At 39.4% G+C, this 25,872-nt stretch overlaps 1 protein-coding gene across 5 annotated transcripts in view; it reads left to right on the forward strand.

The window, feature by feature from the left end:
* Positions 1 to 25,872, forward strand: part of Arhgap15 (Rho GTPase activating protein 15) — a 619,269-nt gene that overhangs the window by 474,886 nt on the left and 118,511 nt on the right. For all 5 annotated transcript variants that reach the window (XM_063283268.1, XM_017591542.3, XM_017591541.3 and 2 more), the window contains exon 12: positions 11,251 to 11,385. In XM_063283268.1, coding sequence (XP_063139338.1) covers positions 11,251 to 11,385 — 135 coding nt within the window. The remainder of the gene's footprint in view (positions 1 to 11,250; positions 11,386 to 25,872) is intronic.

Consider the following 25,872-nt stretch of genomic DNA (forward strand, 5'->3'; position numbering starts at 1 on the left):
TAGGAAAATTAATTAGAATGAATTTCTTTCAGTAATAAGAAAGTTTTAAAGGGCGAGGCATAGATAAGATCCTTTGGTTCATATGAGTAGTTATACTTGTGGCAAACGGTGGAATCATCATGCTATGGTTAAAACTGATGTGATAAAGCCTGAAATAAATCTAAGTTAGGAAAGAGTCTATTTCCTTAGAGTATACCATGAATGGCTTCATAGCTATAAGCCAGAGACCTAAGCAGTCAGGCACAGATTTGTTTAGGCTGAAAGAGAAAAAAGCTAGAATTCTTCATAGTTGCAAAAGCCTGCACCATCCTGCATTTGACATAAAGCCTACTCCATGACCTCCTCTGCTCTCTAACATCCATATGCATGGCTTCCTGTGTTCTGCTACATCAGAGTGTGCGTGAAGTTGACTTCCTCCACTGATTTCAGGTGCTCTCCAACATCAGAGTGTGTGGTGGTGAAGTTAGGTTAAGTATGACCTTCTGTTGGAACAAGACATGTTTATATGGGACACCCCTGTCTGTGTTGATTACAAAGACATCCTAGTGCCAAGTGATGCCTTGAGGTCATTGCAGTTCATGGTTTCCCACTAAAAACAAAAGACAAACACTAGAGATGATCCTTTTACTCGAGAGTTTACTCATTCTCCATCACCATCATCATGGTCTTTATTTAAAAGACATTAACTAAGCAACTGACTGAGCAGAGAATTGTACTAATGAAGCAAATATAAAACTTAAAGGGGTAACCTTTAACACAGAAACAGCACTATCACATTTTAATAGAAACACTTAACAGGAATCAGAAAATTCTAGTAACTTCAAGAGATTATGGAATACTTTGTTACAACTTTCAGTCTCCATTTTCTCCTACACGTATTTCTTGCATTTTGTAGGACATCTGACACTAGGTGTTCATTAATTGCTTAATGAATCAAGTATTAATCTACAATGGTAAAAGAATGTTGATTTTCTTCATTTCCAATCTATGAACTCCTTGTTTGTTTCCTCCTTTCTTTATTGTTCTTTACGTCTCAAAACAATAAAAATTCCTGCTAAGGGAATGACTTCTATCATCATAACTACAGTTATTCTACATTAAGTGACCGTTAATTGTATGCAAGCTTCTGGATAATTTTAATTAATTAGATGTTAAAGCTACCTCACCCCAGTCAGAAAGCCTATCATCAACAAATCTGAAAAGAAATGTTTGAGAACATGTGGATACAATAGGACCTTTACTCATTGTTGGAGGTAGTATAAATGAATATGGCCATTGAGGAAATCAGTTTGGGAAGTTCTCAAAAAATTTAAAAGAATTGACAAACAGCCTGGCTATTTTATTCCCAGGAATATACCCAGAAAGGTCCACACTACCATAGAGCTGTGTGGAACCATGTCTATTGTAGTCTTCTTCACTATAGCAAAGAATTCAAACCAACCTAGTTATCAGAAAAGAGAAGACTGAAACTATTAAAATTTCATACACACACACACACACACACACACACACACACACACACACATATATATATATATACACACACACACACACACATGCAGGTAAATGAACATAAATTATGAAAAAGGATATAGTATTAACTGTTTTTCCTATTCTAATTCTGTCATTGGTTTTAGTTTTTGGTAGTATATACATTATTTGACAGTGAAAGTGTTGGTCCACAGCTTCTGTCTCAAATGATTAATCTAAGTGCATAGAAGTCCACTGAAACAGACTTAGGCCTGTTTAATTTTTGGTGTGTATTTTATTTTCATGTTTCTTAATAATACAATTTATGCACAATTTTTTTAAAGAAGAAACTATCCTAGGTATCTGTCCTGGTGTTTAGCAATGTCTATATGCTTTATTACTCAACATCTTCATTATTATCTTTCTTGCTATTGTACGTTTCAGCTATGTATTCACATGCACACCTTGTTATGGATATCAGAGAGGAACGACAGGCAGCAATCACATAGGTTCCAATGATCCATGGAGTTTCAAGCTTTGCACTCTTCTACAAATCAGCCTAATAACTACAATACCAATTGGGAAAGCCTGTTAAAATGTAAACACACACAAACTTTCCAGGGACTTAGCATTTAGGCATTTGCTCTACCTACATCGGTGTACACTGACACATATATAAATCATGTAAGTACAACTTATTTGCACAGTCATGATGGAATGTAGGACTAGCTAATTGAGTCATTATACTTCTACACAGATGAATCTGTAGCTAAAATGAACACACAGAGAGAGACAGAGACAGAGAGACAGACAGAGAGAGACAGTTACTGTTAGTTTTAAATGATCTCTAAGATATACCTGGTAAAAAAAAACAATCAAAGTACAGAAAATGTACATTTTGTTTCTTTTTAAATGTTGGTGGAAGGTAATACTGCCTGAAAGCAGGAACTATCTTTGAGAGAATCTCAGGGAGTTAAGTGTCAACTAGATAACTAAGAGCAGAGAAGGCAAGGGTGCTGGTGTGTACTCCTACATACATCATCAGTCAACACTGTCCCAATACACGACATATTTCAAAACAAAAGAACAGAGGGTTCGATGAGACTACAGCACAATTCCTGCTTTAAAATTATGTATTTTCCAATACCACGTTATCAAATGCTTTGATAATCTTCACTAGATTAGTTCATTTGTGCTAAACTTTTGAAAATGACCTTGTGAATCATTTGTATGCACTATCTTTTTTTAAGTTACAAAAAAGTAACAGAGCAATTTTGTGCTTATATCCTTGAAACTGGAGGTTATCAACAGGTCTCAAATTTAGGCAAGCAAACTGAACGTAGAAAAACAGTGAAACTTCTTGTCTACGATAACCAAAACAATTCCTTTCTGAGAGAATATTCGGCCATTATATAACCTGTTTCCCTACTCTGGACTATTATATTAATGCACTATTATGATAGCATTATTTTGTGGTTTCAAAAAATCAGTGTTGCAGGAACCATGTTACCCTGTCTGATATACAAGTTGTTGTGAATATTGTGAGTCTCACAAATATGTTTTGTACCTGAAGAGCTCTTGCCATCCCTATGATGTGAAATACAAAATTCACTTAGTTACTCTTAAGAAATGAACTTACCGGTATTATCTAAGTGTACTTATTATTTCTTTCCTCACTTAAAAATTGTCATACATTTTATCTGGAGATAAATGTTTTGAATAAATCAATGTGGCAATGTCTAAATCTATCAATTTTGTTTACCTCTTCTGCTTTATTGACTAACTTTTAAATTAACACGTTAACCTCTAAAGCAAGTCCCTATTCTATTCAATGGTCCCACTTCTCACCAAAAGCCCAACAATATAGCAAGGAGTATAAAGAAATCCAGAAGGTTTTAGAGTCTGGAAAACTGGCAAAGTGAATAACACACCAGTAAACTGTCTGCTGGTAAATGATAGGTCTACACTGGTCCATTACATATAGAGCCTTTTTTAACTCATATAAACTTAGGAGTTCTCATAAGACAATAGACAAAAGCTCAATGTTAAGTAACATCCCTGTGTGCACATACAATAGAAAGATTATCTGTGCATAGCCATTTATAGGAAGTGACCCCTTAGGCTGATATTAAATAATGTAACATGAACTGGACAGGACAAATGAGCAATGGTATCATTTAAAGCCAACATGAAGCAAGCTTTTTCAAACGACTGTTAAATTTTACCCTACTGGTTCTCTACCCTTCGGAGGCCGTAATATGTGAAATCATCCATGGAATTCAAGCAAATTTGGGATCTATTTGGAGAAGACAGTCACATAAAATGAAGCATTGTGTATAATGTCTGTAGAGTACAAAAGGCCTTTGACTGAATAGAAATAAGGGCAGAGTTGAAAGCTCTAAATAAGAAAGGCATTCAAGAAGCACATACTGGCTCCAAAAATTACATCAGTTTTTATGGCTTAGCTTAAAGACAAACCAGTTTATTTTTTGGTGGTGTTGTCAGAATCTGTGTGGGACCAGTACGTACTTCCCAGAAGCCTAGAGAAGTCTCTCTAGACACCTAGAGGGCAGCGTGACAGCAATCGCCATTTTTATATGGTGGCATTGTACATGGAGTGATGGTGGTGGTAGGATGTTTTATGTCATGCCACTGTAAATTAAAAATGCACAAGGTCGTGACACACATGCTATGCTCGCCCTCTGCGGTGCCTGCTTCCTAAGCTTCATCTGTACCTATCCGCTGTGTTACTATTGCATCCAAGTGAAGCCCAGCGAGAAAGAAAAAGAAAAGTCCATATTACCAACTTGCTTCCAACATTTGTGGTAGAAGACATCTCTGCCTCCTTCAAAGAGCTGATCTAAGAGATTTCCTATTATACTGTGACTTTGTGTGCATGGCTTGGGCATATCGGATGACGTTTAAGGTATAGATGCATGATAGAGTATGCAGAAACAAATCAGCATGGCCTGCAAGATATCCCACTGGAAAGTGCAGGACTTTCTCCTCTGAGTTTTGAAGTTTTAGCATCTTAGGAAGCACCTGCTACCACCTTCCTTCCTTCTTCTTTCCCACTTCAGAAAGGCCTCATGGAATCAGCTCAGCACACTGGGTCGCAGACGCACCTACTCTGTGTGCAAGAGCATTTGAAAATAAGACCTCTAGCAGTTTCCTGGGGATTTCTGTCATAAATTATAAGGAATGATAACTCGTTGAGGGTTGCAGAATGAAAGCTCATATCTGAAACTGTTATTCTCTTTTGATAGGCACCATGGCCATGGGCATTTGGCTTGACTGGGTAGATTTTTCCCACATAATTTTAAATGTTCTTTAGTACTTGACAGTCAGTCTTTAGGAACAGCAGTCTGTTCCTGCTCTAGTAAATGCATTTGCAGGAAAGGGGCTGAGTAAGAAAATGGCGGTCATATTTTATTCTTTGCCATGACAAGGTGTACCCTCCATATTTGCAGTCAGAATCAGCAAGCAATTTGGAATTATGGCTTCAGATTATTTCTTGAAATGTAAATAATCATCCATCTGGAATGATCTAAGCGGCATTATCCTACATTTCACAAATGCAAAATAGCCCTTGTTTGAGAACGTAATCTAAGAAGATGACATTGTCTTTGACCACGCAAAACCTTCAGTTGTTATATTACTTAGCTTTGGCCTCAAAATTTCTGTGGGCTGGGTGGCTTAAACCACAGTCATTTACCTCAAAGCACTGGAAATATGAACTTTGAACAGCACCAGGTGGTTGCCGTCCAAAGTATCTATCCGTGTTGTTTGATATATATCCAACTGTTCTGGCAACTCTGGCCTTCATAGACAGTACCTCCTGGTCTTCCCCTCAGTGTGATTTAGTCTCTTATTATAAGGACACTACTCCAGTTGGATTGTCATACTGTTTGGAGTCCATTTGACTTCATATTTTCAATTACTTCTTCAGAGACTTATCTCCAACTTGTCATATCATGCAATACAAGCCTGAAGCCTGCAATACAAAAGAAAAAAATGTATACATTTGGAGAGTCAGACAGTATTAGCATCATGTACATTTGGTGAATGTCTATTTATTGATCGGGTTTCTCCTACTGACTGTCAAGGTCAGCAGGCTGACGCAGAGGATAGGCATAAGATGTGAACTGTTAGAACTTGGTCAGTATTCACTGTAGCAATGTCTTTGAACACCTGGTAAAGCCCCCTCCTTTGAGGAACATAAGGCAGCCTGCCAGCTGTGGCTTTCTAAATCACACAGCCCAGCGACTGGTAGCCAGTCTGTGTTCAGTCCCTGTTTGCTTAATAAAAATCAAGTGAACAAGCAAATTAACTGGCCAACTGGCCTAAATTTCTAAGATAATGTCCTAAGTGCAGCCTCACGCCATAACCAGTGTGGGTGGTAGAAAGGGGCTTCTACTAGGACAGCATAGGAAGGCACTGGCTTTGGCGTACCATTTGTGATCACCAGGTATGGGAATTTAGAACCTGGCCTAACCCACCAGAGCTTAGAATGGACTCTCACTCTGCGGAGATAACAAGACACGTTCAGCCACAAAACAGCGACTCAACTGACTTCCTTTTGATCTAGTCCCTTAAACACAATGGCCTAAATAGAAGCTGGATATTTACAGACAAACGGTGCCATTTTATCCACTCTAATGCCTAACCTTTCAGCTTTATTTTATAGCCAAACACTACATAAAGATTCATCCACTCTGGCTTCTCTGCCATCGAGGATGTGACGTCTATGCACTCCGCAGGCCTTTCCAACAAGGATGTGGCCGTGCTGTGGTCCTTGGCACTGGGAGCAGATGCCACATCCTTGGTGACAAGTTCACGATGTGATCTGTTCTTGTCATTGCACTAATGAAATCAGAGCTGTGCTTTCTGTAACCCGGGTTGTCTTTTTCCCCCTTTCTATTGTGGAAGTCAGAGGAAAGTTGGAACGAGCTTTTGAAAATGTCATGGAAAGCATTACAAAGTAAAGGGGAAAAAAGAAGAGCATTTGATTTTTAAATATCCTAAAGTGGGTCCCTTTCCACTTGCATCAACACTATTCTGGATAATCCTAGTCATCCATGGCTACATTTTAACCAACTTTAGGTAAAAACAAGTTAGCTACACTGGGGTCTGATAAAGCATCTTCTCATATTTATCTATAGAAATATATTTATGTGTATATGTGTATATATGTGTACATATATATGTATATATGTATGTATGCATATATACATATATGTGTATATATGTACATCATATATACATATACACATACACATATGCATATGCATATAATACACATATACATACACATACACATACATTACATACAAGAAACTAGGATTAAACTCTCAGTGGTACTTAAATTAGCTGTCAGTCTTTTTTTTTTTTTTTTAGAAAACTTTTCCTTAATAGTTTTACAAATGATGGTTGATTTTTCTCTTTCAAACACATTTTTTCACACACAGATTTTTTTTCTAAAAAATGTATAGAATATACTAAGAGTCCTTCACAAAAAGGCATTTCAAGATAAGATAGCCTGGTTTGAATAAAACATTTCGTGTGTGTGTGTGTGTGTGCATACACGTAATGAAAGTCTCATAGTTTTTGGGTTATTCTAGGGATACCTTAAATCAGCCTGACTTTTTCCTAGGATAAGATTCCAGTGGAAAAAGTTATTGTTGACCCTCTCTGGTAAGGCACCCGACATCGAGTTAATTTATCTCTGTCAGTCAGTAAGGTTCACAATGTTCACTCTGTGTTTCTAGTGCCTTCATCCTTTATGTATGTGGACTTTTGAGTCTATTTTTACCTTCCCCATCCTAGCTGTATCTTGGATGTTTGTTTCTTTATAACTTCCAAGTGGTGTATACATTTTTTTTCATTGATAGCAGCACCTGTCCCTCAAATCATCTTCACCTCATGAATAAATGAATAGATATAAAATGTATCAGGCCTAAAAAAGGGTGTTACATATCATTTTTCCTACTCTGCCATCTTTCTTCAACGCCTCATCTTATAGTAATCTCTTCCGTCTCTCCTGATTTCCCAGTGCAGTTTCTTTTTGTTTTATATCTGCTCACATATTAGCTGCTCAATAAATGGGGAATTGTTAGTGTTGGAGTTAGTTTATAGATAAATGTATAGTCTCAAGTAAGACACTTAGAGATAAGATGTAAATCACCATTCTTGAAATCTCGTCAGTCTATTAGCACTTCACACTATTTGTTTGTCTGTTTTCTTCTGCCAGACAAAATTATATACACATATAGCGATCCTAAGTATAGTGGGAATGCATTGACTCCTTATCTCAGTTTCACTACTGGTCATTCATAAAACAATTCCTTAAGCTTCTGTCACCCCTTTTCTCTTGTCTATAAAATGAATATCATGCCAGCAACAATGTCTACTTAAATGTCTTACTGGATATTTATATTTGCTATAAATGCAAAATGCATAACATGGTGTCCTGTACAGTTACATGCTACATAATTTTCAGTTACTATTTTTGTAGCAAATACCTTGAATATAGTTATATGAATTTTTGTTCTATAGAAGGTTTTCATCTAGGAGGTAGTTAAGGATTGTGATTCTGACAAGATGCTTCAGAGGGTCCTTACTCTACAATCCAGAAGACCTGAGTTTGATTGCCTGGACCTACAGTAGAGGGAAAGGATCAATTCCCACAAGTGATCCTCTAACTTCCAAACACATGCCATAGTATGTGTACACACACACACACACACACACACACACACACACACACACACACACACATCTTTCCTAGTCCTTGTTCACATAAGGTAAATTTCAGAAGCACTGCTTGTAGAAGAGTGTTTATTGACTCTTAGAGTCTCCAGCCTCCATTATTGTCCTATCAACCAGAAAGAGTTTGCAAATGTTTTCTCTTGGTGTCCCTAGGAGACATTACTGGTCTTTATTTGGGTAACAGCCAGGGATATTACCCAGAGTGCAAAGGACATCCCCATAAGGAAAATTCTCTTTCCTCAAATGCCATGGCAAAAAGCCTTGGATTCTTGGCAAACAAAAAAGTCCAGTTAGAAAACTCCAAACAATTCAAATGTATTGAATGATACCTGTCAACAACAAGAAAGAGTAGAGTTATGATCAGTTTTTTTTTCCTTGAGAACCGGTTGATTTCATGATTTTATGATTTGGGGCATATTATATGTTTAAATGAACCGTTGTGGCCTTGACATCTCCACCGTGAGATCCTCTGGATTACAAGGGACCTGTTGATTATGAAATGCTGGGTATATAGATTAGTTAGTGTATTTCAGATGACTACTGTCAACTCTTGCCATATTCTTTATTTGAGCTGCTGGTTGAAGGTTACAATGTATAACTAGTTTTCTTTCTTTAAATGATGACTACAACAGATATCTACTTGAAGAATTTTTGTATCAGTGACGCAATTGGCAGTGACGTATTTCCTTCTCTGCACTCCCTTTTCACAGTTATTAAACTTACTATCCGAAAGTGACAACATGAGTGGCATTTTCCTCCAGTTGAGTAGTAGTTGCTACTCTGGTTGGCTGTTTGCTCGATATGAAAATGTCCCTTTTGACTCTCTGAACTGCTTCCTTTATTTCTCTATTCGGCTCGCCACCATGCCAATTAGTTGTCTAATAAAGTTTTGGAGTTGTGTGCTTGTGTGTGCCTGTGTGCGTGTGTAGGTTTTGGGTTTCCACTTGAAGTTCAGCGCCAAAGCTACAGTACTGATACATTTTCTAAATGTGTTTTAAGCAATAAGTTGTACAACATTTTTAGAACATGTGTTAAACTATTTCTCTAAGAATGAAGCTCTTAACAAAACATAAGCACTCTGCATGAGATCTTAGCAGCAAAGTGCTTAAAAGATAAAGTAAGAATTGGTGCCATGGGAGGAACACCAGCTGTAGAGCGCACAGGTCCATTATGAGAAGTATGGTAGTGGGTAGGGAGAAAATGATTTAATCAGGAGTAAAACCAATTTTATTATAAGGGCACACAGGGGGTGTGGCACCATAGGGAGAGGGACATTTCAAAATATCTGACAGATTTCAACAATGTGAAAACCTCGTTCTTTAAAGTGACAGTAAACCCCCATCAGGTCTTCCTTTTTGATGCCATTGTTAACAGTTGACTGTTTAAAGCTGGCCTGCTAAGATGCTGTCGGCCTATTTCAATAGTGCGCAGCCAAAGAAAAGACTAATTGTTGAAATACAATCAATCAAAATGATTGCAGGGCAGGGAGAAGGTCTCCTCCGATGATTTTGTTGGGAGTCATATTAGTGTGTTATGATTGAGGTTCAGATGACGGTTGAAAGGAAGACGGAAAGAGCCCTGTGACATAAACGGGTCCACCTCATCACCCCCCCCCCCCCTTCACAGACATACTACCGAGCGGGAACGTAACTTACAAACCCTGAAAATAATAATCCATCAGAAAAAAAAGCAGATCTGATAGTGATGTAGGCTAATATTTTTAAAAGGATATAAACACTCTCAGCAAAACAGCTCCTGCAGAGAATCCCTACAGTGACAGCTCTCAGCTTTTCTTCCCTCTCCCCCAACCCCCACTTTGGTGCAAAGTGCTCCTAGGCACTCATAGAACCCACACTGTGGGGGCATGTGACTGCGTGCTCCCACATCATCAAAATCGAGGGAAAAAACTTCAGCTAACTCCATATTGTAAAATGATAACCTTGTGCTTCTTTAAGTCCAGAATCGAAGATCATTTCTATGTAGTTTATCTTATAGATGAGCAGAAGTGCCATAGTGTCTTGATTCCTCTTGATTATATGTAAAGATGCCACTTCGAGACAACAATTATCCCTGGTGTGTGTGTGAAAGGTCCCGGGCTTTCCTGCTGACAGTCAAAGGACAGGGCTAGTCACCTAGCACACTCGCTCGCTCGCTACTGAGCGTTCATTCGCCTTGGCTTCTAAGTTCTTCAGTGTGTCGCTGTGGCAACTCACTCAGGCTTCCCAAGCAAATATTTTTGTTATTTCCAAAGAGTTGGTTAGCATTTGTGGTTTGTCTTCGGCGTGTTTATCAATTTTGGCAGCTTTGCACAGCCTGCATAGGCCAACAGGGGTCTGTCTAATATTGTTGCTGGGCACATTTTTCTCTCTGAGATGAAAACTGAAGAAAAATATCTCTGAAGCAGTACGAAGGAATTAATTTCCTTTCTCCTCCATATCCCATTCCTTGCTGACTTTACATTCGGGAGAAAAGAGAGAGAGAGAGACAGACAGAGGGAGAGAGAAAAGTAAGAGTGTTAGCCATTATTCCCTTGTACAGCGCAAGGCTAACACATGTAAGGCAATAACTCGTTTTCTATTGCCATGTTTAGCATATGTCTCCTGTTGGCTCAGCAAGGCCTTCAGGCCGGTCCCTTGAGCCAGCCATCGTTGGCAACTCTTAGCCCCTCGGCCTCAAAACCAAATAGCTTTGAATCATGTTGCGCTGTGATGCTAATTTTCATACTGATGCATTATGGGAATAACCATATCTGACATACTGTGTCAATGGTACTGTCTCTTTGTGTCCCTTGTTTTTTTGTTAGCTGCATTCCTACAGATGGTATTCCATTGAAAATGTTCCCTTCCTACAGAAAACGGGAAGAAAAAAAAATTCATGCACAGCACCAAACCTCTAGGTGCAGAAGGCTGTTAACGGTTGCTGATGATAGTAGGCAAACATTAACATAATAATTAGTGTCTTGTAATTGTTTCATTAAAACCAGTTGTTCCATTTCTCCTCGTGTTTTCCCAGAAGAGAAGCTGAATTTGGATGACAGCCAGTGGGAGGACATCCACGTCGTCACCGGAGCACTGAAGATGTTTTTCCGGGAGCTGTCTGAGCCGCTCTTCCCTTACAGTTTCTTTGAGCGGTTTGTGGAGGCGATCAGTAAGTATACCCCGTAAAGAAGCCGGGTGTGGTGAAATTATTAACAATAATGAGATCAATACTGATCATGACCACAGAGAACAGAATATGTGCCCCATGTTCGTATCTGCGTCCTTAGGTTTTGTCATCTGGGTGGATTGTTTGATTTCTCACCCTGCAATATTATCTGAGCTTTAAAACCAAAATTATTCAGACCAAAAAAAAAAGGAGAGAAAGAGAAAGGGAAAGAGAGAGAGAGAGAGATCTATTTAAGGCCACCAAATTTAAGCGTTCTCAAATGAAAATAGCTTCTCTTGCAATCTGCTTTATAGGGTCATCGCGTGCACTCCCAGTCCCTGCCTTTATATTTTCAGAATTGCACTGTTTGCATACAAGAAATCTTGCAAGGGAACCTAAATATATTAAATATTGTCTTTCATTAAATATGTGTTAAATCATCAGCTCCATCTTCTCTTGGCTCCCGGTTTGTTCCCACACCAACAGCAGAAACTATCTACAGTTGGCTTCTGGGTGGCGTATAAGGTTAGGTGTCAGCAGGTTTCCTTTCAAGGGTACATTACAAAAGGAGGAGTTATGTGACTCCATGAAGCTTCTTTTTCTGATGTATAAGTTTCATATTTATAAAAGGGACGATCCAAGATAAAATGGTATGAATGAATGAATGAATGAATGAATGAATGAATGAAGAATGAACAAACGAATAAACGAAATCTCCTCCTGTAAGAAAACTTTTGCTGTAGATACTTGGGAAAACAAACACTTGGGTATCACTAAATTTAATATCATCGGGTACATTTACTCTAATTGTGACAGCTTGGAGACATCTCCTGGCAAGCAGGCTGATATAAGAAGGACAGAGAAAGAAAGAAAAAAAGAAAGGTAAAATTAAAAAGCTTGCAAGCCTGGCAGGAGCTTAATTAAAGTCCCAACAAGAAAAATCTCCAAGGAAAAATGTTCCACTTAGGAGGTCTGATCTTGGACGCTGTGTGTGAAGGGTTCCCACTAGTAGGAGTGAGGACTTGGGAGCCAGTGCTGGAAAGAAGCCCTCCAATCTGCCCTTTTATTCTTTTGCTTACTGGGAAAAATTCTTCACACTCCTTTAAAGCTTTGTGAAATGAAATCAATAGGATAAAGACAAGGGGTTTCTCTCCCAGTCTCTCCTTTCGCCTGCTCATACTTTCCGATTGTTTTGGTGTCTGGCTATTGTTTAAGGACGGAAGGGTACTCTTGTTTTGGGGGTTAGGGTGAGTTTAGAGTTAGTTCTTATCCCTCTGGAGAGCAATGATGTATAGTTCTCAGGTCCTCTAACCTACAACTTAAAAGGAATAATAAAGCATCGTTAAGTAAACACACATCTCATTCAGTCTGATGTTCTGTCTTAGTTCGCACATGCATATACACTGGCAGAGCAGTCTGGGAAACTGTAAAGACTTCTGATGCAGAGTCCTTTCTTAATTGTGTATATGTAGTAACAGGCATGTCCCATTGTGACCTCTAAACTTTTAGGTGACAATTACCTCATCTGGAAACAGACTTGCATATCTGCTGAGCAAAGAAATACTATATAAGATATCATCAATTAAGCTTCCTACTCCCTTTAGTTCGCATGATTCCGAAGATATTAGGGAGCCATTCCCACAGGCTAAGCGTATGGCGAGCAGGTCCTCAGGGCTCATAGGGGTATGTGTTCTTGGAATTCCTGCAAGAAATGGCATCTCTAAGACATTTTAGACTTAAACCTGAACTGGACCTGGTTTCAGCAATGCAAGCATGATTAGAACTGAACAGCAAAGAGGAGACTGGCAGCAGGCTCTTAGGAGTGGCTTAGAGAAAGTGTCTGTAACAGTTATAAAATAAGTAACGGTACAAATGAAGAAGAGCGTGTTTAATAAAATCCTTTCAGAAATGTAAGATGCTGTAAACATGGCGGCAGAAGCTTTCCAGGTGATCTGTGTTGAGAAAGCAATCTGAAAATGAAGAGATAGAATATCGCCCATTAGAGTGCACAGATTGACAGTCCTGAGCAGCGGGGTTTTTAGAAGGTGACTGAGGCAAAACACAGAGCACTTATTTTTTTATTCGATATTTTCAGTATTTACTTTTCAAATGTTATCTCTCATTCCCCCTTCCCCCTGCTTCTATGAGGATGCTCCCCCACCCGCCCGCCCACCCACTCCCACCTCCCCGCCCTGGCATTCCCCTTACACCGGGGTATCAAGCCTTCACAGGACCAAGGGCTTCTCCTCCCACTGATGACAAGGTCATCCTTTGCTACATATGCAGCTGGACATGCCTATGTAGCCATGACAAAGCACTCCTGATGAGGTTAACCCCCTTATTAAAGAAGCCCTAGGGGCTGGGAGGCAGTTCAGAAGGTACAGACTTGCATTTGATCACTGGAGCCCAACTGGTGAGAGGAAACAACTAACTCCTACAAGTTGTCATCGGACTTCCATGCATATACTGTGGCACATCCATAATGACACACACACATAGATAGATGATACATGATAGATAGATAGATAGATAGATAGATAGATAGATAGATAGATAGATAGAGATAGACAGACAGAGATATATAGATACAGCGATACAGAGATGTAGAGATACAGAGATACATGGATGGATGATGATAGATACAAAACTCTATGGTAGAAGTAAAAAATTAAAACAATGCCAGAGTGATGCCTTATCTCTTCTCATCACGTGGAGACACAGTTAAATATCACTATCAAATGAAGGAGAAAATGTCCCTCAGCACTCAATGTTACTGACTTGGTCTTAGCTCCTACAGTTGTGCTATGCACATCATAGGTATGCAGTTTATGGTACTTTTGTAGGACAATTAGACTACGATTCTTGGCAATCTTTCTTTCACTAATCAAAAATACCTGAATGCCACTGAGTCATGTTCAACATGTGAGGAAGAAGCCATAGGATAAAACGGCAGAGAATATGTTGCAATGCTAGACAAGCCAAGATATCCGAACTATGTATTTTGAACATCAACGTTATTTTTCTTTTTCCTGCGCTTGGTGTAGATCACAATGCCTCGAGTATGCTACGTATCTGCTCTGCTGTTGAGCAACACCCTCACTTCTGTGTTCTAAACTCTTCAGAAGCTCTAGACTATAATTCTCATTTAAACGTCATTCAGGGAGGAGGAAGTGGTTACTTCGATATTCAGTACTGGGAGAAGTCATACCATAAGGGGTACTTTTACTACCCTTAACATAATTAAGCCTAAATTTTTTTTTCAAAATTATGTGGACATCTATATGCAGATGTAGAAGTCTTGGATTTTGTCACAGCTCACATTGCGATTCTTGGAGAGTTATAATAGTTCCTGTCACAAGTTCACCAGATCCATGCAGTTAACTCTTTTCAAACAGAGGTAAAGCAGTTCAGGGAATCCACAGAACATGCTGTGTGTGCTGGCTGTGTCTGAGCCGCATTACCCACAGATCTTTGCCTGCTCTCCTCTTGGTTCTACACCATCATGGCCTTGGTCCTAAGCAGGGCGATTGCACAGGTATACTTGGTAACTAGTAACCATGGAAGAAGGTTACACAACCCTGGCAAAGATAGAAGGTGGAGGAGCGTGTTAATCATACTTTAATTTCTGTGAGCAAATGTCTCACAGAAGCCAGTTGAAGGATAACTGTATAGAAGGTACCGTATATCATGAAGTAACAGGCATTGCAGAGTTCATAGCATTGGGAGTATCCAGCTGGGGCTACTTACCTTGTGCAAACCAGAAAGCAGAGAAACCTGGAGCAGAAATCAAGGCAGATGTAATCTTCAAGACCCACTCCCAATTCCAGACTTCTCCCAGCTAGGCATTACTCCCTAAAAGTTCCACAATCTCCCAAAGTGTATCACAGCTGGGTACCATGGATTCAAGCACATGATGTCAAAGGACATCCAAACCACGACCAGGAGGGAGACAGGGTACAGCGCCCTTAACAGTTTATCCCTGTCCTTCGCAGCTACCTACTTAACTGCCTCAGGGGTTGCTATTTTGCATGGAGCTTTGGTAGACCGCTCTAGTCCAGCTTCCATCGCGTGCATCAGACCCTCCTGTCTTTGCCCTTCTGGTCTGGAGGAGCTAAGGGCTTCCTGGAAGGACTAATTTCTGAGCTCCCTCACTCTTATTCCAGCTCTTTCCTCTTTTGGATAATCAGTTCTTTGCATCAAATTATTTATTGCGTGTTAGCGGAAATGCTTAAAACGGTTTCTGCTATTTGGTGAAGAAAACACCGTTGCCATCAACACCACAGTTCATGTCATCATAACATCATTTCTATTTTCTTTTTCACTACTAGGACATCCAGTTGGTGAAGGCTTAACATTTTTATTTGGCCCCTAGCTGAGAGATGTGTTTTCATGGAAAAGTCCCAAAGCGAATAGGCCAAATGGAATTTTACATCCTACTGCAGTGCTCTGCAAGGAAAGAAGAATGATATTTCTAGTGGAAACAATTGACCTGCCTGCTTGCACTATTTGAGTTATTTTATTTCTCATTAAGCGTTTTAAATTCACCGTTGCATATTCCAGGAAGAGTGAATAGAAATCACTTACATTTTTAAAGAGTTTCATTTGGACCAATTTAATGTAATTTCTTTTCACAAGAACTTGAAAATGCTATGGTGAGCCCCTGTCTGATACACTACTGGGCAACGAAAGTCCTGAACTTGGTTTTATATGTCAGAATTTAAGAGTCCCAACTAGTGATAGACATTTCGTACCTGAGGTCAGTATAATTGAATTAGCAGCACATTTTTTTCCCACAAGGATTTAAGCCACCACCAGCAAAGGCTTGATTTCCTGGAAATAGCTTGTGCTGAAGGCATTATTAGTCCTGTAAATGTGACCTTGTTAGACAAATGTCACCATAGAATTCCAGGATAAGTGGCGTGATCATGTGTTAGATGCTGGAGGGCGGTGTGGATCTTTCCAGTAGCCTTAAATCCCAGGAAGTGCTCTGTTTATCAGTACTCTCATCTTTGAATTCTGATAAATACAGATCCAAAAGGAAAAAGACAGTATGGAGTGTCTTTTTTCTTGTATTAGTGTCTGGTTTTTCTTAGCAATCTTGCAAAAGTAAACGAGAAGAGATGGGCTCATTAGCATTTCTTATGTGTTTTCGATGAATCTTCAGACTGAGAGTGGACCTAAAAATGATGTAGAAAGGTCACATGGAAAGTAATTCCAGACACATAAAGGTTCTATGAGAGCTAAATAAAATAACATTTTTCTTACAATATGTGTATTAGGTGTTCAATAAGTGAATAAAAAATGTTTGCAATGTCCTGAATTTACATAGCTTGAAAATTCAACTTAGGACTTCATTCTAAACTCTAAAGCCTGTGTACTAACTACTCTTCAGACTAGTTCTGAGAGAAAATGAATGAGCTATTGACGAACATGTGTTGATTAAATTAGCCTGTGCAAAGTCTGTATGACCTAGAACATTCTTCAAAATATTCTCCTTCTTCTTTCTAAAAGTGGTTTTAGAATTATCTGGTTGTGCTGGTGTGTGTCTTTAATGCCAGTCCTTGGAAGGTAGCATTTGAAGAGTTTGAAGCCAGTTTAGTCTATATTGTGAGTTCCGGGCCAGGAGGGCAGCGCAGGGAGATACTGTCTCAAATATTAAGAGAATTTAGAATTAAGTGAGAAGTCAGAAATTTAAATATTGGAATTTTAAGTTAGATATAAAAATAGAACTTTCTAAGAGTAAGCAATGTTTCAATATTCATTACTTGGCAGTGAAAATATCAATGTTTTAAAAACCATCCTCTCTAGCCATATTTTTAAAACTTTATTCTCACTTCTACAATTGATTTCTGGTCCATCCTTATTTAGAATGTATTTAAACATACAAAAAGTCATTTTCTTATTTCATGTGAGCACTATTTCAAGTTTAGTTTTATTAGCATTCTCTTTCTGTGTTTTTGTTTCTATCATATTATAACCCATATGCACAAACAAAACAATCAAAAAACCCTGAAGAATCATTTATTCTAGGAAAAAATGTTCAGATGCTATTAGAGACTTGCTCATGAGAAGAACTACTATTCTTGTCAGTAGTTTTTCTTTTAAATAACTTATAGTGGTTATTTTCTTGGTACTTTATAATATTACAAATATATCAACCACTGATAATATTCTTGTGTATTATAAAGTGTTGACTCATTCTGCTATAATCTCATTATGTCTGCGTTTAAATAGATGGTTAAGACATATTTATGTTTTACTAACACTGAGCAATATCTGATAACTGCCCTTTATAAGGTCAGTACATTCTTCTTCTCTCGTTTTTCGTTGTGCCTTGACTTCTTTAAACTTTATATGCTGCTGTAAGTACAAAGATTCGTCCAGTTAGGAAACTAATAAGCAATATTTACACTAGGGCTGCAGTGCTCGAAGCGTTTTTAACCGCCTTTCACGGTGGTTGTGCAAAGATGTCTTCTTTGGCATTCTCTTTCACAGTTCATTCACTTCTCAAAGGAAATTCTTCAACTAATGAGATACAATACACATTGTTATTCTCCAAAATTGCTTATTGTTAGATAATGTTTTTCTTAGGTAGATATTTTAATTTTTTTTGGAGTTTGTAATCTTCTGTAATCTTTTAGTTTTTTTATTTTGTATTTTTAATATTTTAAAATTTTCTTTTATTGAAAATTGATATTTTTCATACAATATATTCCTTTCTTCCAACTCCTCTGAGATCCTCCCGCTTTGCTTCCTATCTGATCTGAATCCACAACCTTCCTCTCTATAGAAAACAATTGCCAAGATTTTTAAATCATGTTTTTGGCCAACACACACTCTCTCTCTCTCTCTCTCTGTCTCTGTCTCTGTCTCTGTCTCTCTCTCTCTCTCTGTCTCTCTCTCTCTCTGTCTCTCTCTCTGTCTCTCTCTCTGTCTCTCTCTCTCTCTCTCTCTCCCTCCCTCCCTCATTATTTAGTCACATAAGATCCTGGTCACAGCCCTCCCCCACACCTTTTTCCCAGACCCACCCTTAAAATCCTGCCTGCTTTTATCCAGTCCCTTTCTCTTCAGAGAAGGGGAAACCCTACTTGGTTAAGCTGCCGCCCTGGAACATCGAGTTGCAAGAGGACTAAGTGCATCCTCTCTCACTGAGGTCCAACCAGTCAGTTCAGGTCAGGGAAGGGGAACCAACAGAAGGCAGCAGAGTCAGAGACAGCCCCCACTCCGATAGTTAGGGGACCCACATGAAGAGCAAGTTGCACAACTGCTACAAATGTAGAGTGGGCTGCACACAGGCCTAGGTCCATGCCCTGGTTGCTCTTTTGTTGGTTCTGTCTCTTTGAGCTCCCAAGGGCCCGGGTTATTTGACTCTGTAGATCTTGTGGTGACCCCTCTAGCTCACTCAGTCCTGTCTCCCACTCTTCCACAAGACTCCTGGAGCTGTGGGTCTCTGCATCTGGTTCCATCTGCCCTTGGGTGAAGCCTCTTAGAGGGCAGCTATGCTAAGCTCTTGCTAGAAACACAGAGTGTCATTGACAGTGTCAGGGTTCGGCTCTCTCTCTCATGGAATGGGTCTGACGTTGGGGCGGTCATTGGTTGGAGGTTCCGTCTCTGCTCCGTCTTCATCCTGCTCATCTTGTATGTAGGACAAATTTGGGGTCAAAGGCTTTGTGGGTGGATTCATGTCCCCCTCCCTCCACTGTAAGTCTCGCCTGGCTATAGGAAGTGGCCATTTCAGTCTCCAGAACCCCAGGTAGGTGGGGTAGGGTGACCCCTATAGACTCCTCAGAACCTCCCCTATCCCTGGTCTCCGAATTGTCCCAGAGATGTCCCCTCTGATTTCTGTTCTCTCTCCCAGCCCTCTCCTGCAAAGCCTCTCTGCACAATGGAGCCCCATCCATGTTCCTGTCCTCACTCCTTCTCCCACCAAGTTCTCTCCCTCCATTCACCTCTGATATCTATTTTACGTTCCTTTCTAAGTGACATTCTTGCTTCCTCCCTTGGGCCCTCGTTGTTCCTTGGTTTCTTTGGGTCTGTGAGTTGTAGCATGTTTATCCTGTACTTTATGGCCAATATCCACTTCAAAATGAATACATACCATGCATTTCTCTTTAGATCTGGGTTTCCTCACTCAGGATGATATTTTCTAGGTCCAACCATTTGCCTGCAAAATTCATGTTTGCCCTCATTCATTCATTCGTTCATTCTTCCCTCCCTTTCTCCTTTCCTCCCTCCCTCTCTTCCTTCCCTCCTCCTTCCTCTCTCCCTCCCTCCTTCCTTCTTTCCTTCCTTCCTTTCTTTCTTTCTTTCTTTCTTTCCTTCTTCTGTCCTTCCCTTCCTCTCTCCCTTCCTCCCTTTCTCCCTCCCTCCTTTCCTCCCTCCATCCTTCTCTCTGTTTCTTCATCCCTCCCTCCCTTTCTTCTACCATTCCTCCATTTCTTTCTTGTGAGTATGTGGGTGTTTTTTTTAACATGGCACATGTGTAGAGGTCAGAGGACAACCTCTGGTGCTATTCCTCAGGTGCCTCCTCTTTTGTCCGAAAAGGGTCTCTGCTTGGGCATAGAATTTTACCCTGTAAACTTACAAACTTTAAGGGGCCCCTCATCTCCACTGTCATCCTGCTCCCTCCAGGATTACGGATATACCACCATGCCTTTTGCCCCTCTCCTTAACGTGGATTCTAGGAAGCAAAACACTATACTTTCTGTTTGTGGGGCAACCCTTTATTCAGTCTTTTGTCCTCTTGACTACAGAGGGTCCTGTCATCATGGTACATCTTGGAGTCACTGTTTTCAGTACTTCCATAAGTATTCATCTGGGAACTGCTTTCTGCTCTTTAAGATAAATCTCCTGCTTTCTACATTACACACGTAGTAGTTTCTTCCTTCTGCCATAACCTATTATTTCAAACAGAGTACTTAAGATTATACTAATATACCATCTTAATATTCAACAGGAAAAAAGTTTAGCATAGCTCCCACTGGACTAAAATCAAAGGGTTGGCAGTGTGTATTACGTTTTGAAGATCCCAGGAGAAATCCATCTTTATGCCTTTTCCGATCTCAAGAGACCACTTTGGGAATAGCGCCGCTTCCCCCACCTTACCATCTAACAATGGCTAATGGAGTATCCATAGCACATCACACTGCAACCTTCCTGTTTGGCCTGTAACATGCCTCTGCTTATATCAGCTACTTCTGAGGATGCTCATGACTAGACAGGGCTCAGCTGTCACCATATCTCTGCAAAGTTCCTTCAGCTATATAAGATAATGTATTCAAAGTCCCCCAAAATCAAGAGATAAATATAATTGAAAGGTCACTTTTTAATCTATAGTGACATATTTTCCCTCTCTTAGTTTGTAAAGATAGCTCCCGCTACATCCTTAAAAGTCACATATGCTAACATTAACTCATTAATCCAAATACTTCAACAGCCTTCTCACCAATTAAAACAATCATCAGAATTGAGGTAAAACTACTTAATTATCAGTAAATGAGAGGGGTCGTCTCCTGCATTCACCTATAGAGTATACTACTAATATTTGTGAGATTGGGCTGGACCAAACCTCGCTTACAAAAGGACTGGTCTTTCCAGTTGTGTCCGCCTTCATTTCAGCTCTTTCACATGGTGGCATACAAGATTGCACTAATGAACTTGATGGATCTTACCTTATCAAAGGTGCCATTTGCATGTAAAATTAATAACTTTCCCAACTCCTGAACCAATGTCCCGAATGTATTCAGCAGCATGAAATGAAATCAGTGCTAACCTCTTCATTAAATAGACTTCACGCTGCCAAGCATGAGGTGCTTTTTCTGTCCCTAAACTTGGGAAGATGAGGCAGGAGGATGGCAAGTTTGAGGTCATCCTGTGCTGCCAAATACTACCAATTTGGGTAAATCAATGAATACTAAAAGCAAAAAATGAATACATAATTCCATATCATCCCTTTGCCTCCATTTTCAGTTTCTCTAAGTAAACCTTAAATGCATACATATAAGGAACATACGTACTCTTTCTATTATGTCATTCTGTGTATTGTTTTCAATTTGTATATGAATGTGTATGAATGTATATGTATACTTATGTGTCACTAGTTAAGCAGTTCAGCAGAAAATAAGATAGAAATGATGGTACCTAACGGTCCAGGCTTTGACTTAAAAGCAGCATTCTGACAAGCCTTCAACAACAGTGTGCCCTCACGCTTAGTTTTTGTAAACATTAACTACTTAACTATGTAAAATAGACTGTAGGAAATGGCACTTGGAAAATTTAACAGTGTTAAATTTCAGTCTATCAGACACTAATGGTAGAATACACCTTAAGCAATACCCCATGTGTATTCCTTAAACACAACTAATACACATACCTGTAACTATGTCAATGCCACCATCCTCACATAAAAATGATTTAAGACTTCATCCTATGGCCAGAAGTACCCATTACATGTAACCATGGCTTTGCCATGGATGGTCCCCATGTCATTTTGCTGATGAAGTGTATTTTGAATAGGTAATTGGGGAGAAAAACCAGTCAAGTATATTTGCAAATATTTTCCTTTCTTGACTTTTTCTTGCCCTGTGGTCAAGCTATTTCTAATGCACCATCAACTTTGTGATTGCATTCCTTGGGAGAAAAGAAGCAGAGCTTGGAGAGCAATTGTCTAAAGTGGGGGCTAGACATGAATAAATGATGTAACAAAATGCTTTAAAACCAGGGAAAGTAAAAGAAGGTTCTAAAGATTCACTATAAAGAAACCAAAGACATAAACGCAATAAAGTATAAAATATCTTCAATCAACCGACTTTCAAGAAAGTTAAGTAAAAATAAATTTTACACATGCCTTTAAAAAAATTCCACTGAGGGGTTGGAGATTTAGCTCAGTGGTAGAGCACTTGCCTAGGAAGCACAAGGCCCTGGGTTCGGTCCCCAGCTCCGAAAAAAAAAAAAAAAAAAAGAACCAAAAAAACAAAACAAAACAAAACAAAACAAAACAAAACAAAACAAGAAAAATTCCACTGAAAGCAAATACTCTTATAGGCTTCAGGGGCTCTCTCCGCCTCCACTCTGTGTGTGTGTGTGTGTGTGTGTGTGTGTGTGTGTGTGTGTGTGTCTGTGTGTGTGTGTCTGTGTGTGTGCGCACGCGTGCGCGCACGCACTCATGTATATTCTTATGTGTAAGCACAGTGGAAGTTTTATGGCTGTTGCCTAGCCTGTCTCTTAACTCACTCTAATTATATTCATAATTAAATTGTAAAAATTATAGTTGACCAGAGCTAAGTGGCTTGTACAGGTGTCCCTTTGTAGGAATGGTTTAGTACTAGATAATAAACAACCAGACTTCTATGTACTTAATTTGGCTTAATGAAAGTCCTTTATAAGTAGAACTAGAAGGTGATTCAGAATTCCGTTCAGGCCTTGACTGTGAAATTAATTGAGTAGTTAGACATCAACTACATTAGAAAGTGTAGCGCTTGCCTTTTGCTTTTCCTTAAAACCTTTATTTGTCCCCTTGCATGTCCTTGAGGTCACTTTTTCAAAGCAATAATTGTTTCAAGCTGAGCGATCAGCATGGCAGCCTTCACGAGTGAGCTTCCTCCGCTGCTCTGCCCTCACTACACAAACATGCTACCAAAATGCACGATAAGGCACAGAGTTTCTCCTCAGTACTCAGTGGAAAATGGTTAACTTCACCAATTCCTCTAAGGATGGATCCGGGCGGCTGGTTTTCACGGCCTCAATAGACCATGATGAAACTGAAGATGTTGTGGCCTTTGGTTCCACCCTACGTCATCTCACATGCTTCAGTTCACACTGGATTGCAGCCACCACGGACCTTCCACCACATCTTCCATCCACCCACAGCAGCTCTGGATGTGTGCCCATCACCAGGAGGACTCTTTTCCAGCTTGCCCAGCGATGCTTCCCTCCACCTATCCATTAAAAAAAAAAAAACAGACGAATTACTGGAACTGCCTTCATTTTACTTTGAGGAAAAGCTAAAATCCTTGTAAGATATTCAAAGCCCTCTGTGACCTGTTTGCACGTAAGTCCTCTGTCTACATGTTTCTGCCTTACCCATCGCATGACAGCCCTTTGAGCCAATGCTTTCCTTCAAATATTGAAGGCACATTGAATTTGGCTCATCGTCTTCTGAAACTCACTGCCCCATCCTGCTGCTCAGATGTCCCCTTTCAGCCAAATCTTGAAATGTCTCTGCCGCATCACACATTGCACTACTATTCAATTTCTAACTGCAAACTGTTCTTGCTTTAAAAACTTTGAACAAGATCTTATTTCTCCAGGCCTCTGATTTCGCATCTATTAAAAATGGGGGGGGGATGCTTTTAATGGAGGTGAGATGCTAATTGTATTACCTCACTTTTTATATTTCTGACACACAGTGTTCAGTCAATATTAGCTAATATTAGTATGTCAACCTCTAATCAGACTACCATTTAAGTAGTGTAATCTTAGGAGACCTTCGTATCTGTACGTCCTTATCTCTTGGTATGGCTGTATCAAATGACATAAGTGACTATCTTCATTCTGCTTTAATATTTTGTTTCTAGAATCCACATAGTACAAGACATGTCTAAGATAATAGAGATTTTTCTCGTTCACAGCAGAATGAATTCCAGTTTTTTTAGCTCATAATATAACTTATTCTGAAGAACCGACAGATAATCAAAAATATGTCCTTTTATTGAAGAATTTACATCCCTTTTCATTATCTGTAGGCTACCTCAACTTCTCCTAACTGATTCTGTCTTGCTTCTATTATACATTAGCAAGCCCATGGTATATAATATGGTATGGTATGTGTCAGTTGACAACTCCAAAGTAATTCATCTCCAAGTTAGAAGTGTATCTGATTTCCCTCCTGTGTGTCCCAGTGATTTGGGCTTATGACAATCATAAGTTCTCTGATAAGTGGAAGGGGCATATCTCAGGTATGGTAGAGGAAACTACATAATAGCCTTTGAAGATCTCATGATGGTATAGATTTTGTTAAAAGTTTAAAATGTTTAAAGGTTTGCCAACTAAACTATATTCAACAACTATTACACACACACACACACACACACACACACACACACACACACAGGAAAAGGCACACATAAGTACATGCATATATATACTCATTACCCAAATCAGAAATGCTTCACCTGTCACACAGTTTATATTCTATCTTCCTAAAAGGAGGCTTTAAAAAGACAGTTTAACTTCAGATTGACTTCACAGGTACTATTTTCAAACTTGTCATGGAGTAACAACTGCGCCTCTACCCTCTTACTTGCTGATACTGTCATAAGCTATGACTGTGAAAACTAATTGTCTACTTGATAGGATTGAAAGATACCTGTGAGATTTATTAAGCACAATTTTGATTGTGTCTATTATACTGTTTCCAGAAATCATTGTACCATACAAGGCCCAGACTTCATCAATAGTTTAATCCATAAATAGATTCCAAATCTGAATAAAGAGCTGCGAGGTAGCGGTCCAGCTAAGTCACGAAGGGCATTGGTATGGCACAGCTCGTCTCTGACCCTCTCTGTGCTTCCTGTCTGCTGTGATGTGGTCAGCTCTAATACACTATAGACTTTCATCATGATGTGATCCTCTATGGCAGGTCCAGAAATAACAGAGGCAATGACCTGGACTGCTTCTCACAATAACAAAATGCCAACTAACACCTACTTGTAATTGCTCAAACATGTGTCTTCACTCTAGCTCTCTAGATTTCTATCAAGAGAAAGATGTTCTCTGAGTATCTTCTCCACTTGAGTTTTCCAAAGAGTAGCCCTTCCTTATTAGGCTCTCTCCTCGTTGTTTTGCAGAAATGAGCTCTAGATGTGATAGCTGATGTCTATGTGATGTGAGGCGCCTGGGGAAATTTGGCTTACATTGGTAGAGCTGATCATAGCCATATAGTTTAGAATAGAAGATTTTCTCCCAAGAATTGATACAGGCATTTCTACCTACACTTTGGGAAGCAGAAGCACGAAAAACAGAGAATGGTGTTGAAAATCACTAACAGGGCTTATTTAAGAGGGGGAGATAGTAATGTTCGGGAAGATAAAATTATGTATAGATTTTTTTTAAAAATTCATGAACTATAAAAATTTTGTAGGATATCTATGCTGATTTTTTTCGTTCACTAATTGTAATTTTTCTGTTCAAACGTGCAGCTCCCTCCTCCCTTTTTCTACCATCTTGTTTTCAGCAACACCTTTCTTCTTCAAAATTGCAATTCTCAAAGGTCAAATGCCCAAGGCCTGAGCTCATGATTACTGTCTAACCAGACAATCAGCTCTTGGCCCCTTGCTATTTTGCTTCTCACCTTGAGTGTCCAGCATGTGAAAGGTTCACCCTTTCAGATCTCAATTCCATTCCTCTGCCAAGTAACGGATGGGCAGACATAATTAGTGCCATCTGTCCTGCTAGTTGCAGGTGGAGACTATCTACCCAACAGATGAAAGC

This window comes from Rattus norvegicus, chromosome 3 (genome assembly GCF_036323735.1).
Source record: "Rattus norvegicus strain BN/NHsdMcwi chromosome 3, GRCr8, whole genome shotgun sequence".
Taxonomy (NCBI): Eukaryota; Metazoa; Chordata; class Mammalia; order Rodentia; family Muridae; genus Rattus; species Rattus norvegicus.